This window comes from Aegilops tauschii, chromosome 2, assembly GCF_002575655.3.
Source record: "Aegilops tauschii subsp. strangulata cultivar AL8/78 chromosome 2, Aet v6.0, whole genome shotgun sequence".
In the NCBI taxonomy this organism is placed as follows: Eukaryota; Viridiplantae; Streptophyta; class Magnoliopsida; order Poales; family Poaceae; genus Aegilops; species Aegilops tauschii.
The window spans coordinates 354,806,193-354,822,770 of NC_053036.3; the positions used below are offsets into that span (position 1 = coordinate 354,806,193).

Genomic DNA, 16,578 nt, shown 5'->3' on the forward strand with positions numbered 1-16,578 from the left:
AGAAAACTCCAATGAAGCGGAAAGGCTCAGAGGGTGTAAAGAGGATGTGTACGTGTTGATTCCACCCTAGCCTTATCAAAGCGGACCCCCTCTTCATAGTATGGTGACTCCTACGAAACTAATCCAACAAAAGAAGCGGAAGAGCTACACCATCTTGAATGACACTCCGAGGGGAAAGAAATCGTCTCGTGCCAAATGATGAATCTCTGAAATGCTCAAAGCACATGATTAGTCCGCAAACATGTTGTCATCAATTATCAAAACTACATCTAGAAAGACATGCCTTAATACACAACAACCATATTTCTATTATGGCACTCAACCAAGTCAGGTATGTTTACTTGGTTAGTCGTTAAAAATTAAGATGAACATGCATAGGTCATTCACTTCCATTAACTTTAAATTGTATGTAGAATTCTGTATTGATACCGAACTCGTAATGGCCAGCATATTAAAATGACCAGTTGCCGACTAAGGTATTGTTTCACTTACAATCTCAAATTCAAGTTTATTTCTCACACGAAATCGTTCCTTTTTTTTTATTTCAGGACTTGGGTAGCCAATCAAGCCATGGACAAGATAGCACTTTTAAATAGCTCATTCGCAAAAAAAAAGCTCTATATAAACTTTTCTTCTCAGGATTGCTCTACAAAACAATTACGTCCCATGTAATAGTTTATCTTACTATTCCTTTTGGTGTGAGATGTATAATGGATTTATTCTAAATGGATATATATAAGTGCACCGATTAGTTGCTGGTTATTTCTCCATGGTTCCATCCACAAGGATCTTTCACCAATTTAAGATTTTTGTGACTGTCGTGTGACTAAAAACAGATAACATTTTTGTTTCTCCATGGTTGGCCCTGCACAATAGTGCGTGCAGGGCTCCAGGGTTGGGGTTCTGCTCCCAACCGAGAAAACCTCGCCGTTTCTCCAACCACTTCTAAACCCCTGCTCTCGTAGCTAGGGTTTGAGTCTGCTGCTCGCGCAGCCACCCCATGGCTACCACGCCGGCGCTCCACGACGCGCTGCTCGACTTTACTTCGCGGGAGAACTGGGACAAGTTCTTTGCCCTCCGCGGCGATGGCGACAGCTTCGAGTGGTACGCGGAGTGGCCGCAAATCAAGGCCCCGCTCCTGTCGCTCCTCCTTGGGGAAGAGGGGACTGAGATCCTTGTCCCGGGGTGCGGGAGCTCGTCGCTCTCGGAGCAGCTGTACGACCTGGGGTTCCGCCGCATCACCAACGTCGACTTCTCCCGTATCATCGTGGCCGACATGCTCCGCCGGCACGCCCGTGTGCGCCCTCAGATGCGTTGGCGCGTCATGGACATGACCAACATGCAGGTACGGCCTCCTGCGTCCATGAATTGCGGTTGCACCGTGCCAATTTAGAATTGGTCTGTTCATTTGTGCTGGATTTAGTTGGAGTACAGTAATGAGGTTTGCAATGCTCGATTGGACCTGATGTTGTAATGGAACACAATTTTAGCCACTGAATGAAGAACAGATACACCTTCGTTTTCTGTTATGAACATCAGTACCATAACTAGAATTAGATTTCCTGCCTATAGAACCGGTTGGTTTAGGTTCCATGGACGAGTATCAATGTGTTGTCAGTGCATAGTCTTGTAACTGAACTGATATGTTGTCTCTCTGAGATAGCTTCCAGAAGATACTTATGGTTTTAGCTAAAAACAAAATGGAAATATTTACCCTGTTGTTATTCAGAATGACCTTGGTATTACATCAGCTGGGCAACATTTGTGATTCCACTTAACATGTGAACTGAAGTCACTAGTGCTGTTTCCAAGTATACTTTTATTAAATTTCAATTGCTTTATGCTTCTCATTTTCCGTGCCGTTTGTAAGGATTTTTGCGGCTTCTATGCTTTATTTGTTTAGCAACCTGTAACAAACATTTTTGTGGAGACCGCCTTACATCCCAAATTGGCAGTTTCCAGATGGTTCGTTTGATTTCATACTTGATAAGGGAGGATTGGATGCTCTTATGGAGCCGGAGGTTGGCACAAAACTGGGGATGAAATATCTAGACGAGGTATTTCGGTTTTGATTTTGTTTAAATTTACTCCCATTTACTTGCTGTAATCTAATCCCTCCGTCCCAAAATGTAAGACGTTTTTTGATACTATGATAGTGTCAAAAGGCGTCTTACATTTTGGGACGGAGGGAGTAGTAGGCTTGATGGAAATATTATTTTCTTCATGTCATGCCTGACTAAGCAGGCACCTTTTTCAGGCCAAGAGGGTTTTGAAGTCAGGCGGGAAATTTGCGTGCTTTACTCTAGCAGAATCCCATGTTTTAGGTGAACTTCAATCACTTACTGACAACAGGATGTTTCGCAGTTGCCACCTTGTACCTTCTCCATATTTTTTTGGCTTTTAACTTGACATATGCATATGCGTGATTTTGAATTTGACATGGTTCACTTCTTTTACTGTGTTACTCTGTGAGTGACCATTGGGTTTTAAGCTCTGTATTAGTACAAATAAAAAGGTCATGAGATTTTGAAAATGCCTTTACCAGCAAATCTATGATATTATTACAATGTATGATGTATCTGCAGCCAATATAGATACTTCTGAAGATATTGTCACTCAAATTTCAAGAAGTTCCACGAATTGTAAAATACCAATTACAAAATAACAGATGGACTATTTTCTATGTAATCAACCAGTTAATATTGAAACCTTGTTTAGACTCTTTTTTCTACTTTCTCTTGTAGACCTACTTTTGTCTGAGTTCAGGTTTGGATGGGATATGACTATTCAAGCTATAGCTAGTGAACCCTCTAGCAAGTCTGCCTTCCAGACCTTCATGTTGGTCATGGTAAAAGGGAAGATGGGTGTTGTACACACAATAAAATCACTAGTGGACCAGTCTGCTGAATACTGTAACATGCAACAGGTACAGTTATGTTCGTCTGATATAGTCCCTCTGCTCCATAATGTAGTGCGTATAGATATTTTGAGAAGTCAAACTTTGACCAAGTTTATAGAGAAAACTATTTATATCTACAATACCAAATATATATAAATATGCGACTACTTATAACGAATCGATATATGCTTGGCATTCTAGATGAAATGTTTTTCTCCAAAAACTTGGTCAAAGTTTGTGAGGTTTGACTTTTCAAAAAATCTATATGCACTACATTATGGAATGGAGGGAGTAAATATTATGAAATATAAATAATTAAGTTCTTGTCAGGACTTACATTTTACTCGATGTTCTATGTTGGTGCTACAGGCAAATGCTGTAATTCATGCTCTGCAAAATGAGAACAAAATCCGGGAGTCACACAATTCTGGTGTTGATATACTTTTCTCGTTGCGAGATCTTCAGCTGGGTGCTATTGGAGATCTAAAGGTTATTGTCCCAGGACGAAGGAGGCAGTTAATTCTCGGTGAACAAGGAAGCTCATTGTATTGCTACAAAGCTGTTTTAATGGATGCCAAGAATCAAAACGAGACATTTGTATACCACTGTGGAGTTTTTATTGTGCCTAAGGTCTGTTATATATTGTCAATTCGCAACTAGGCCCTTGCAGTATTTTTTATTGCTGTTACTGTTTAACTGAATCCCTTAGCCAATCATTGCCTCTATCTTGCAATAAACCTTCAAAACTGAGACACAGTAGAAATGTAAAATTTCTTGATCAAGATTTACGTGGGTCTGTTTGCAGCTTTGGGACTATTTTGTTTTCTTACTGATTTAATCCTTTAATCTATGCATTTTATGCCAATCTTATTGTCAATGTGATCTTCATTGATGTGTTAGTTTTGTGTCCATATTCTTATTATCGCCTGAAAACGTGCTATGGTGGTACACACGAAGTTGCCTTAAATTGGAGTCCACATGATACACAAAGTTGCCTCAGACTAGAGTATACATGGACTATTATCATGTCGATGCCATACCATTCTATTTCCCTCTCTATTGTCACTGTAAAATATTGTTGAGGAATTCGTTAACTGCTAGCTGCTCGGATGGCTGGCGAGTAGGGGATTAATAGGCTAATCGTCCATTTAACCAATTAATCGGCTGATTTATCAGTTTATCGGCTATTCGGTGACCCTACGAGTAGGGATTAATCTACAAGTTAACGGGTTAATCGGATGATTTCTTGAACAGAGGTAAATTCTGATTGCTGGAGATAAGAAATTGTCGTACAAATATGTCAACAAACTCAAATTTTACTGTGGATGTGATGTGGATGCTGTAATTGTGTATTGGTCTTTAAATCCCAAGAGAAAGCTTAAAAGAGAGAAGAAATGGGGACATATAGTGAATGCTTCTTTGTGCAATTCGACAGAAGCTTAGGATTCTGGAAGAGTTACAGAGTGCACAACAATAATAGTGCAACTAATGACTACTGAAGCAAGTTACTCCCTCCATTCCATAATGTGGTGCATATAGATTTTTTCAAAAAAGTCAAACTTTGACCATGTTTAGAAACTATTTACAATTAGAATACCAAATGGATGTCATTGGATACATTGTGAGTTAAATTTTAATATTGTTTATGTTTGGTATTGTAGATATAGATAGTTTTCACTTGGTGGTCAAAGTCTGCTAAGTTTGACTTTTCATAAAATCTATACGCACTGCATTATGGAATGGAGGGAGTATTGTTTATGTAGAAGAACTAACTTCCATCTTGAGGACAGTTTTTTCAGCCTGGGAAGTGGATAAGTCAGCAGGCTAAGCATGCATATTCAGTGTTTGAATGAGATTAATGCTGTCGTTCTTATCATACTGCAATCATGAATCTGCTGGATTAAATGCAGCTATTTGTTAGAGCTACAGATGCTAATGTATATGTTGTTTGATTTGAGGGACTGCCTTATGCTAGTGTGTTGGTCTGTCAACCAATTAACCCATGATTTTGGGGGTGGACCCATCCCCCATATTTCTGTATCCCTGTGCTTATGAGGGTCGAGGTGGTTGACAGACTAACCCATTAAATTTCTCAAACAAAGTATGTGGATAGGTTTGATGAATGGTCCACTCCAGTCCTGTTCCATTTTAATTTCAAACTAACTGATACTGATTTATAAAATTCTAGCCCTCTTAAACTTTTTAGGAGTTATTAGTTTTCTAACGTTTAGTGGCATGGAGAACTTTGTGGATTTTGTGTGATCTTCAATGTTCATTCTTGATGTAAGTTTTACGATTTATCTCCTCACATGAGGAATCTTATTGTTTTAATAGACCTTAAGTAATGAGCAATCAGGACTGGGAATAGACCACTGAGACAAACTTCACTTAGTGGATTGGCCTCACAATTATATGGGACTAACCCCTGCTTTATTAGGATCTTATTCATGCCAAATTTTTTTCATGTATTGGGAATTAAGAATTTTCCATCTGTAATATTCTTAATTTGGTTCAAGTCCAGTAGTAGTCCACAGATGACGGATATGCACACCCAGCAACGCTTTGCTGAATATTTTTTAATTTCCTTATCATCATTTCCTGCTTTATTAGTACCAATCTTCAAGGATGAAAGGAGGCAAGGCGATGGGCCCTGATTGTATCCCCATTGAGGTGTGGAAAGGCCTCGGGGACATAGCGATAGTATGGCTAACCAAGCTTTTCAACCTCATTTTTCGGGCAAACAAGATGCCAGAAGAATGGAGACGGAGTATATTAGTACCAATCTTCAAGAACAAGGGGGATGTTCAGATTTGTACTAATTACCGTGGAATTAAGCTGATGAGCCATACAATGAAGCTATGGGAGAGAGTCATTGAGCACCGCTTAAGAAGAATGACAAGCGTAACCAAAAATCAGTTTGGTTTCATGCCTGGGAGGTCGACCATGGAAGCCATTTTCTTGGTACGACAACTTATGGTGAGATACAGGGAGCAAAAGAAGGATTTGCATATGGTGTTCATTGACTTGGAGAAGGCCTATAATAAGATACCGCGGAATTTGTGGTGGGCCTTGGACAAACACAAAGTCCCAGCAAAGTACATTACCCTCATCAAGGACATGTACGATAATGCCGTGACAAGTGTTCGAACAAGTGATATCGACACTGATGACTTCCCGATTAAGATAGGACTCCATCAGGGGTCAGCTTTGAGCCCTTATCTTTTTGCCCTGTTGATGGATGAGGTCACAAGGGATATACAAGGAGATATCCCATGGTGTATGCTCTTTGCGGATGATGTGGTGCTAGTGGACGATAGTCGGACGGGGGTAAATAGGAAGTTAGAGTTATGGAGACAAACCTTGGAATCGAAAGGGCTTAGGCTTAGTAGAACTAAAACCGAGTACATGATGTGCGGTTTCAGTACTACTAGGTGTGAGGAGGAGGTTAGCCTTGATGGGCAGGTGGTACCTCAGAAGGACACCTTTCGATATTTGGGGTCAATGCTGCAGGAGGATGGGGGTATTGATGAAGATGTAAACCATCGGATCAAAGCCGGATGGATGAAGTGGCGCCAAGCTTCTGGCATTCTCTGTGACGAGAGTGCCACAAAAGCTAAAAGGCAAGTTCTACAGGACGGTTGTTCGACCAGCAATGTTGTATGACGCTGAGTGTTCGCCGACTAAAAGGCGGCATGTTCAACAGTTAGGTGTGGCGGAGATGCGTATGTTGAGATGGATGTGTGGCCACACGAGGAAGGATAGAGTCCGGAATGATGATATACGAGATAGAGTTGGGGTAGCACCAATTGAAGAGAAGCTCGTCCAACATCGTCTGAGATGGTTTGGGCATATTCAGCGCAGGCCTCCAGAAGCTCCAGTGCATAGCGGACGGCTAAAGCGTGCGGAGAATGTCAAGAGAGGTCGGGGTAGACCGAATTTGACATGGGAGGAGTCCGTTAAGAGAGACCTGAAGGATTGGAGTATCACCAAAGAACTAGCTATGGACAGGGGTGCGTGGAAGCTTGCTATCCATGTGCCAGAGCCATGAGTTGGTCGCGAGATCTTATGGGTTTCACCTCTAGCCTACCCCAACTTGTTTGGGGCTAAAGGCTTTGTTGTTGTTGTTGTTGTTGTTGTTGTATCATCATTTCCTGCTTTATCTCTGTAATGGAACCTATAAATATGCTGGCATCGATCCCATTTCAATTAATTAAATTTCTGTTACCCTAGTATGGTTTTTAATATAGTTGATCCCTCATTCTCATTAAGTCTCTGATTTATGGCTGTCGCTGTTTTTCCACCGCAACAAAATGGAAGTTCTTTATCTGTGAGAGTGGCCTGTTGGTCAACTAATCTTAACAACTAGGCTTTGCTTAACCAAAGTAGCTTTCATTCGATGTTCACCGCATGTTTCAATATTGTACCCAAGAAAATAGAAAAGTACTCAAATAGTTCATCACTTCTGTCCATTCGTGATTGCTAACGAAAATACCTTCTTTCAGGCACGAGCTCAGGAATGGTTATTTGCTTCAGAGGAAGGGCAGTGGCTTGTTGTTGAAAGTGCAAAGGCTGCTCGTCTAATCATGGTATGCAGACTGCGTGTTTATCTCTTTGCTATCTAGGATATGTTGCTTCATTTTCATGGCTTATATTTGTGCTGTGCTAGGTATTCCTCGATAGCAGACATGCAAGTGCTGACATTGATGTTGTTAAGGTGATGTTTCTCATTATTGTGTGATTGCTAAAGGCCCTATTTTTATGTCAGGTCGTAACATAATATTTTTGCTATTCGCAGAAGGATTTATCTCCTCTTGTTATGGATCTAGAACCTGAATATCCTGAAGAGACAGACCCTATGCCGTATGTCTCAGTGCTTTCTTTGTTAAATTCTGTCAGTACTTTCTACTACAAGTAGGCTTTATCGTGTGCAGAAAAAATTAATACATCAAATAACTAAGCCAAACTTTGCATTATGTATCCGGGCGAAAGAGTGTCCTGTCATTGGCCCATAGAAAATTGATTTTATTTTAATAATATTATTCTAATGCCAAATAACTTTGATGTGTTTATTCTGCTCGTCACCCTATTTAAGAAAAAGATATATCATCATCATTACTATCCCAGCCTTTTTGCTTATGACAACCCACACCAATTGCATCCCTTAATTACAGGCACACCCTCTTCTTTTGCTTAACCGTGTGCATTCTAGCAACCGTAGGTTAGATTAATTATATATTTGTCAATGCTCAAAAATAACACGGAGTAAATGATGTGGTTGTCCCTGTTCTGGTTTTTAATTTTTTATCAGTTAGGTAACTCTCTGTAACTAATTATATTGTAGTTGCAGATGTGCATTATGATGCAGTCTCTCAATTACCTTCGTCTTTGTTCTGAACATTGACCTGAAATTCAGTAAAATCTGCATTATCACTGTGCACTATTATGTTTGGAAATAGCTAGACGATTGTTGTTACATTTGGTAGTAATATGTGCAAGCAAACTTTTAAGTGTGTGGTCCGTCTACAATTAATGCACTGACACATGACAACCGAATATCCTATTGTGCATTGATCACTACTCAGCTTATCTTATTTGGCTCTTTTCTAACTATTTATCGTATGACCTTTTTCAATTGGCTTTGTTCTAACTATTTTTGTTACTTCGGGGGTGCTGGTGCATCAAACCTATGCAGATTCATGATGGCTAGTGATGGCGTGAAACAAAGAGATATTCTGCAGGAGGTATTGTTAATGTCCCTCGAAAAAAACTGTCTAATTTTATCAGGAAATCTAGTCCAGTGGCAATGATTCTTGCCCTTTCTTCTTAGGGTCAACATTACCAAATTAGCCTAAGTTTGGTGGAAAGGTCTATCTTGGACAGTTGAACCCCCAACTACACAATATACCAAGTATTTGTTTACCCTCAGTTTCATAACCTGACCATCTTGAATCCTAACACGGTTTTGAGGGTTATGTCATTGCTGTGATGTATGATGTGGATGGTTTGGCCAAAGTGGCGCAAAGATGGCTGACCGTGTAGATTTTATAAGGATTCCACTTTAATTTCATCCTAGAAACTAATTTTGAGTTCAGAGAATGGCTGAACAACTGAAAAACTGTAGGAAAATTTGACGATCAATTTTGATAGGCCTAATCAGATAATTTTTCTTCAGAAACCCGCGTTTGGAGGTGGGTGAGTGTCCTGTCTTGTCTAGTTTGATTTTTTTGTAAGCTGAACTTTTAGATTAAATCATTGGAAATCATATAATAATCCATATTGTCATATGTGCCACTTTCACGAAACCGGCATATGCCTTGACATCACATTGGCATTTGAGTTATTTGGTATTGACACTTGAAGGTCTCGGATACCTGGTTTTGTCGCGGGGTGGGGGGTGGGAGGGGGGGTTCAACTCGGACATGTACCAGTTACCAAATTTCATGGTCCGAATTGGATTTGTTTCTCGATAAATTTCATGATCCAAATTGGATTTGTTTCTCGATAAATTGTTTTTACCTAATGATTGTACTGTTCTAATATTCTCTCATCAAGTTCATTACTGCTAGACCGTAACAGTCAAAACCACTTCAACTCATCCAACTGATGTTCAACTGCAGCCTTTTCCTTTATAGATTCATGGGCACATAGTGAATGTCTTAATATGATTATAATTGTCAAATAAATTGGTGCAAGCATACAATTCCATGTGGGGTTTAGACCTTTGAAGTTGAAGTATGTCACTTGAGCAAACTGTTTCAAGCTGTGAGCTGATAAGATATAATGTTTCGCATTTAACCAGAAGTCCAGGACCAGTTTAGCTGCTTCTCATTCTAAAGCTTTTTAGTCCTAGTGTTGTCGTCTAACTTCTAGTTTTGAACATCTTGTTCAGTTGTTGCTTGATAAGAACCTTTGCTTTCACCTTTATTCGTCTGCTTGTCATATTGTCTTCTGGACTACTTTGGTTGCACTTTACCATTGATGATCGGTACTCCTGCGCTGGACTCTCACTGATCATAGTATCTCACATTGTTATGAACTTCAGTTCATAGGCGTAAATACTGGCTGAAGAGAGGCCGGATGGCAAAACTCGAGGGGACTGGGATGCATGAAGAGAAATTTCATTGGTACTTGTACCAAGGTTGAGTAGGGAATTAATAGGAAAATAGCTCTATCTTTTTTTTTTTGCGGAAAAATAGCTCTATCTTTTGCAATTACTAATTGATACTCCAAATAAGTGGATTGTATCCTAGGAAAACTCATCAGATGTTTTGGAAACTAGAAGGCTGACGACGAACTCTCGCACATATTCGTCGTGGAGACCACTGCCTTGATGCTGTATAAAACAGTGCCATGCAGTCGTGCACAGGATCAGTATTGTAGCTCCAGGATTCAGAAGGCCTTACCTCATCAATCGAGGTTTCCTAAACATCTGATTAGTTTACCAGGCTATGGATGGTTATTTGGAATGTCACTTGGTTTTCTTAAGATATGGTTGGTTCACTGCTATTACATCCTCTTTGTGAGGACGAGCATGGTAAGAGTGTCACATGCAAACCAAAAATGATGAATTGGTCAGCTTGAATTCATTCCTATTGTCCCTCCCTTCAAGCTGTTATTGCATGGTAACTACTATCAGAAACCTGTCAAAAAAAGAACTACTCCTAGAAACCAGGGTTTATGCTACCCTCTACAAAAAGTTGAACAGACATGCTTCCTTCCATAGATGGTATCTTATATACAGATATGTATATAGTGCTTGGTGTGTTGTTCAATTTTTTCGGTGATGTTATCCATCTTCCTCGGACACTGGATCGAGTAAACTATCTGAGAATGAGATAGTTATCATTTGGCTGGATTAAATTAACTGTCAGATATTTGTAAACTTGTGTAATTGCTTGGGAGGATCCATCTAATGAATTTTCTTGGAGTATATATATCCTAAGAACCAGATGCTGGTTCCCTGGAAACATACTTTAGGTTCCCTGTCTTGACTATTCCTGCACTGAATCAGAAAGCTGTGTGGATATCATCTGTTTGTGGATGGCATGATTCAGTTTGGGGTTTTGAGTGTCTTTGCCTCCTATGAAGAATTAACCTCGTCCTAGCTGGCTTTGGAGAGTTTGACATGTATTTGATTCTGTATAGATAGGACCGTAATAGTAAGGGAGGCAGCTGGAACTGGACTAATACATCTATATGCTTTTACTTGAATTTTCAAAGCCGCATGATTCTCTAATTTGCTGTAATGTCGGATCACACACATCCAATACCTCGGCTGACCTCCTTGTGTGCATTTGAAGGTAACATCAGAAATAACAGGTCCTATGGTTGTGGAAGATGTTCTTTATGAAAATGTTGATGGAGATCAAAGCTGCATGTCTGAAAAAATGTTCCGACGACTTATTTTTAAAAGAAGTTCTGGCTTAGTGCAATCTGAAGCATTGTTAATCAGAGAATCACCAAGTGACGAGACGGACAGTAAGACCAAGAACTCATCTGCATCATCAAAAAAGAAGAGCCAGAAAAAGGGACTCACTGGTATATTCCTATTTAATGTTAACCTCCAATGTTACTGCTATGTTGTGGTTGTTTGCTTTCCTTGTTGGCAGGAATAATCCATGCCCTTGATGGCTTTGCTTTGAGCTTACTTTTTTCGGCATTAGGCCTCTTGGCGTCATGGCTATGTATTCTGATAGTTTTGTTGCGGAATTTTGATTTTCTGAACATGTACAATTGGTTTCCAATCAAAACACTTCTATTTGTTGATAACCTTTTTGCATTTTAAATACAGTTAATTTCTAGATTAATGAAGAGAGCATTTCATGCATGGCATTGTTCAGTATGAGTTATGCTCTGAATTCTTTCCAGTTGCTGTAACTATTTTTGTTCTACATGTTTACTTTGAGAATATTTGTTTAGTTATTCATCTGATACTAAATGATGCATGTTGATCTTCCCTCACTCTGGGTACTTGCGGAGAGTTGTAATATTTTTTTGACAAAGTAATTCTAAACCTTTCAAAAATGGCAGAACTCCGAATTCTTTATGATTTTACTCCATTCCATTTTCTCTTATAATGCTTGTTAATCCTACTCGTTCTCAACTGAGATGCAAGCATTGATGTATCTATCCTCTCCTTTTTTCTGTCAACGAGAGAAAAAACTGACCGGTTCTCCAGCATTCTCTTTTGCTGTTGGAACCAGGGTTCAAAATCCTGGTAGTAAAAGGCCCACAGGTATCTGTTTTTCCTAGAAGTTGCCTGGGAAACAAATCCTGAATTGCAAACATTTTTGTCAGATTTTTTATTCAAATAAGTGAAATAAGTGAAAAAAATATATTCTAGCGTACCCCAACTTGTTTGGGACTAAAGGCTTTGTTGTTGTTGTTGTTGCAAACTGCCCAGGAAAAACTAGTTTCTGCTGTAACTGGCTGGAATGGATACTGTCTGTGATATTGGACTGTTTGTGAATCTAGAATTTCAAACCCTGGTTGGATAACTGTTGTTACCTCATTTTTATATTTCTACACCTACTGACGTTATTGGTCTTCACCTATGCAATAAGACAATCAAAATTAGGTACCACTTTACTTCTTATCTTACTTTAAGCCCAGAATTGGTTGCTCTTTTATAATATGTAGGATCCAAGGACAGTCTCAGGGTCGACCATAGCTATCTTGGTAGCTCTTATCACAGTAGTATCATATGTGGGCTTTCTTTAGTTGCATCTGCTCTGAGTGCTGCGGCATCATCTGGAGAAAGGGTAAGTAATATGATATCATTATATGCTGAATGCCTGAACCTCTGCAATACCCTTAGTTATTAATTTTCCGTTAAAGCACTAAGTTCAATTTGTGATACTAGGTATCCTGCAATTTATTTTGCAGGTGAGTACCACTATTGTAGGCCTTGGGGCCGGGAGTTTACCAATGTTTCTTCATGGATGCCTCCCTCATCTTAATATTGAGGTAAAGAGAAATATTTCCTATTCTTGGTCGACTGATTGAACTGGGTGATCATACTTCCCAAAATTTACAGGTGGTTGAGTTGGACCCCATGATGGAGGAGGTAGCAACGAAATATTTTGGCTTTTCAATGGATGAGCAATTGAAGGTGTATTTTGAACTATGTGAAATAAGTATACGTTACATTTCAGTCACTTTCTTTTCTTTGAAAACATACACAGTGTTCTTAGTGCTGTTCTTATTATTTATATGACCATAAAAGCTTAGCAAGGTCTATTGCAACTGTTTAATGTGTTAAATGATTCTGATCATAATATATTATATTCGTCTCTATGATGATTTTTGGAAGCAACATTTCCCTATGAATAAAGAATGATGGATGCTCTTTTCTCTTGTACTCAAAGTAATGTAATACTGCATTCCTCCTCTAGGAATTCATGTTTAGGAGCTTAGTAGTACGTGTACTAACTACTAAGCATGATAATGAGCTATTTGTAGCATTGAGCCTCATTACATTTTTCCCTTCCCTTGCATTAGGTGCATTTGGGGGATGGAATCAAATTCATTGAAGAAAATGCCCATTCTGAACCAAATGGCAAAGACAGTGACGCAGTTAGAATTCTTATTGTTGATGTTGATTCATCTGATCTAAGGTGCAGTCCCTCAACTTTTCTTTGTTGTCATCCATCGTTCAGTTGCTGTTCTTTTTGCCAAACAGTTCACATCAATAGACTCTTAACTTGGAAGTCTTGGTTACAGTTCTGGGTTGTCTTGCCCCCCAGCAAACTTTGTCGAAGATGCTTTCCTTATGTCAGCAAAAAAGTTCCTTTCAGCTGGGGGCCTCCTCATCATCAATCTAGTCGCGCGATCATCTGCAGTCAGGGAAATGGTCATTTCACGATTGAAAGCGGTAAGAAGGGTATAGGGCACGCATGTGTTCCTGACTGCATAGGTGTAAGTACAGCTATTATTAGATTTAACGATTTTCTATTTATCTAGGTCTTTGAAAACCTATACTCACTGCAACTCGAAGAAGATGTGAACGAAGTCCTGTTTGCATCCCCAAGCAAAAGATACCTGGAAATCGATCACCTTGATGAGGCTGCAACTAAACTGAAGGCTATGCTGAAATTCCTGGTGGATGTGGAATCAGATATGAAGAATTTGCAGAGGCTGCAGTAGTATAGGCATCTGTGCTTGTGAGGCACCATCCATTACTCCCGGCACTCAGATATGAAGAATCTGCAGAGGATGCAGTAGCCGGTAGGTGTAGGCTTCTGTATTTTGCAGAGAATGCAGTATATGTGGAATCTAGCTTTTCCAAGCATGATGAATTTAATTTTGTTTTCTTTATTATATACTCCAAAGGTGTCCTCCCTTAATTTGGGATGAAAGAAGTGCTTGGATCTTCCGTGATGTTTCAGCCATAGTGACCAACTCTAGAATCGAATGTTCTGTAGAGGGTCATGACTAGAATGAAAAGAATCGGGGGGAGGACTACTCCTCTGAACACTCCTCTGAACAAGAAAAGAGGGATCTCCCATTGGTTTAGGACTACTGAGACTGAGAATGATGACACCAAGCCGCTGCCAACTTGGAGAAGGTAGGCTAAGTTTATAAAGTCGCGAGCCTTTTTTTATGAGCTGGCAGGAGCGACCATTTCATCAAGAAGAAGAGAAACATAGTAGTCATGCTTTGCCCCAGTCAAAAAAATAAAAATAGTAGTCATGCTTTGGACGGAAAATGCCCAAACCCATGGAAAAACTCCATGCCGACTCCTGATTTAACACAGCACTTTTGAGTGTCTAAATTGAAGGCCATGCCCTGCTAGATGATGTCTTGAAAGGCGAGGTGGGCAACCTTGACATGCGTCATTCTTTTGCCATTGAAAATGTGACGGCCTGTTCTTTCCAAATGTTACACATGGTGTAGATGAAGTGGCTTCTATGCTTGCAACTTTTGCCCTTTCATCGTAAAAAAAAAATGTGCCCTTTTTCATATACGCACAAGTGTGCGTACTATATTATAAAGAAGGAATCGGGGTAAAGAGCCCGTCCACGTTAGCGTTACAGATTACATATATACACTGCACACTAACTCCACCCTCCACCTTGCTCTCGTATGACTACCTACTCTCCGCTGCCCACTCCACTTCTGCAAAGAATGCTTTTATGTCTCCTCGTAGTATGACCGCTTGCTTCCACACACGGCCCTCTCGGACGATTGCATGTAGAATCCTGTTCTTTGAGGGTGTGGCTCCGTCGAAAACGATAGAGTTGCGGTGCTTCCATAGTTGCCATAGCCCTAGGATGATGATTGCATTTGCATCCCTCTCGGCTTGTCCTCTTCCTCTCTTGTCTTGACACTATGCACTGAGGCTTTCGGTCGCAGTAGGTACCCACTCCGGCTTGCGTAAGGGATGGCAGATCGCGGTCCACACTTCCCGTGCGACGACACACTGAAGTAGAATGTGCTTTATGCTCTCCTCTTCTTGGTTGCACATTGGGCAGCAATCTTGATGGTGAAGTCCACGTCTTGTCAGCCGATCGGATGTCCAGCACCTGTGCTGGATCGCGAGCCATGTGAAGAAGCGACAGGGCGCCGGTGCCTTGGATTTCCAAGTGAATTCGGCTGTGGGGACGACCTGCTTGCCCGAGAACTTGGCTGCATAGGAAGTCCTCGCTGAATAGCATCCGCTTGCTTCCCATGACCAAGAGATGATATCGCACTGCGTTGGGTCAAGTTCGACCCTTTGGATCATGCTCCACAATTGTAGGTACTCCCGTAACGAGTCAGCTGATACCTCCGGGCTCACTTGGGCGACCCAACAGTCGTTCAGAAGCGCCTGGGATACGGTGCATGTGCTTCTTATTCTCTTCCTGACTCGCCCATAGGTCAAGGGTGCAATCTCCATGATCCGGTGTCCTTCGAGCCATCTATCCTTCCAAAAGAGTGTTGCATTTCCATCTCCTAGGATCCAGTGAGCAGTCGCGTTGAAGATTTGCCTTGAAGCTTTTGGCACAGCGATGTCAAATTCTGCCCATGGTCACGATGTGTCTGATCGTTGCAACCAAGGCCACCTTGTCTGCACAGCTTTGTTCATCCATCCTAGGTTGGGTATGCCTAGTCGACCCGCCCATTTGGGGGCGCATACAGTTTCCCAAGCGACCGCGCAGCTGCCGCCGGACGAGTTTGCCTTAGCGCACCATAGGAAACTGCGACAAATTCTGTTCATTGCTGAAATTGTCTTCTGCGGGAGGTCGAGCGCCATCATCGCATGTAGCGGGATCGCACATAGCACAGATTGAACAAGAAGCATTCTTCCACTCTTTGGCATCTTTGCTGCTTTCCACTTTAGCAACGCCGTCGCGAGTTGATCCACAAGGCCTGATAGCCGTACATGGGACTGCTTCCTCAGCGTGAGCGGCAGCCCAAGATATTTGCATGGGAAGGCACCCCTCGGGCATCCAAGTGTTCGCTCCACAGTTTCCATGATCTCAGCAGAGCATCGTATAGGATAGACAGCGCTCTTGGCAAGGTTGACGCGAAGGCCTGATGCCTCTCCAAACAGAGTAAGAAGTGAGGCGCATGTGTTCAAATCCCTCTCGTTTGTCTTGAGGAAGATCATTACGTCGTCGGCAAACATCGAGAGGCGGTGGTGCAGCCCTGTTCTTGCAAGCGGAGCGAGCAGTCCCCTAGCGGTCGCGAGCTCAAAC

At 41.0% G+C, this 16,578-nt stretch overlaps 1 protein-coding gene across 1 annotated transcript; it reads left to right on the top strand.

The window, feature by feature from the left end:
- The first annotated feature begins 854 nt into the window (after positions 1 to 854).
- LOC109771497 (uncharacterized) lies at positions 855 to 14,273 on the top strand. Its single transcript, XM_020330190.4, has 16 exons — positions 855 to 1,345; positions 1,956 to 2,057; positions 2,258 to 2,324; positions 2,745 to 2,926; positions 3,269 to 3,529; positions 7,402 to 7,485; positions 7,566 to 7,613; positions 7,695 to 7,759; positions 8,592 to 8,640; positions 11,200 to 11,437; positions 12,539 to 12,660; positions 12,785 to 12,865; positions 12,936 to 13,010; positions 13,400 to 13,515; positions 13,622 to 13,772; positions 13,862 to 14,273. The coding sequence occupies exons 1-16, from the start codon at positions 1,001 to 1,003 to the stop codon at positions 14,042 to 14,044; spliced, it is 2,169 nt and encodes a 722-aa protein (XP_020185779.1). The 5' UTR covers positions 855 to 1,000; the 3' UTR covers positions 14,045 to 14,273.
- Positions 14,274 to 16,578: the final 2,305 nt, after the last annotated feature.

Bases quoted from the DNA above. Each gene is read 5' to 3' on its own strand.
- LOC109771497 (XM_020330190.4), top strand. From the start codon at position 1,001: ATGGCTACCACGCCGGCGCTCCACGACGCGCTGCTCGACTTTACTTCG. The intron at 3,530-7,401 runs GTCTGTTATATA...ACCTTCTTTCAG, and splicing joins GAGTTTTTATTGTGCCTAAG to GCACGAGCTCAGGAATGGTT. The intron at 11,438-12,538 runs GTATATTCCTAT...TATAATATGTAG, and splicing joins CCAGAAAAAGGGACTCACTG to GATCCAAGGACAGTCTCAGG.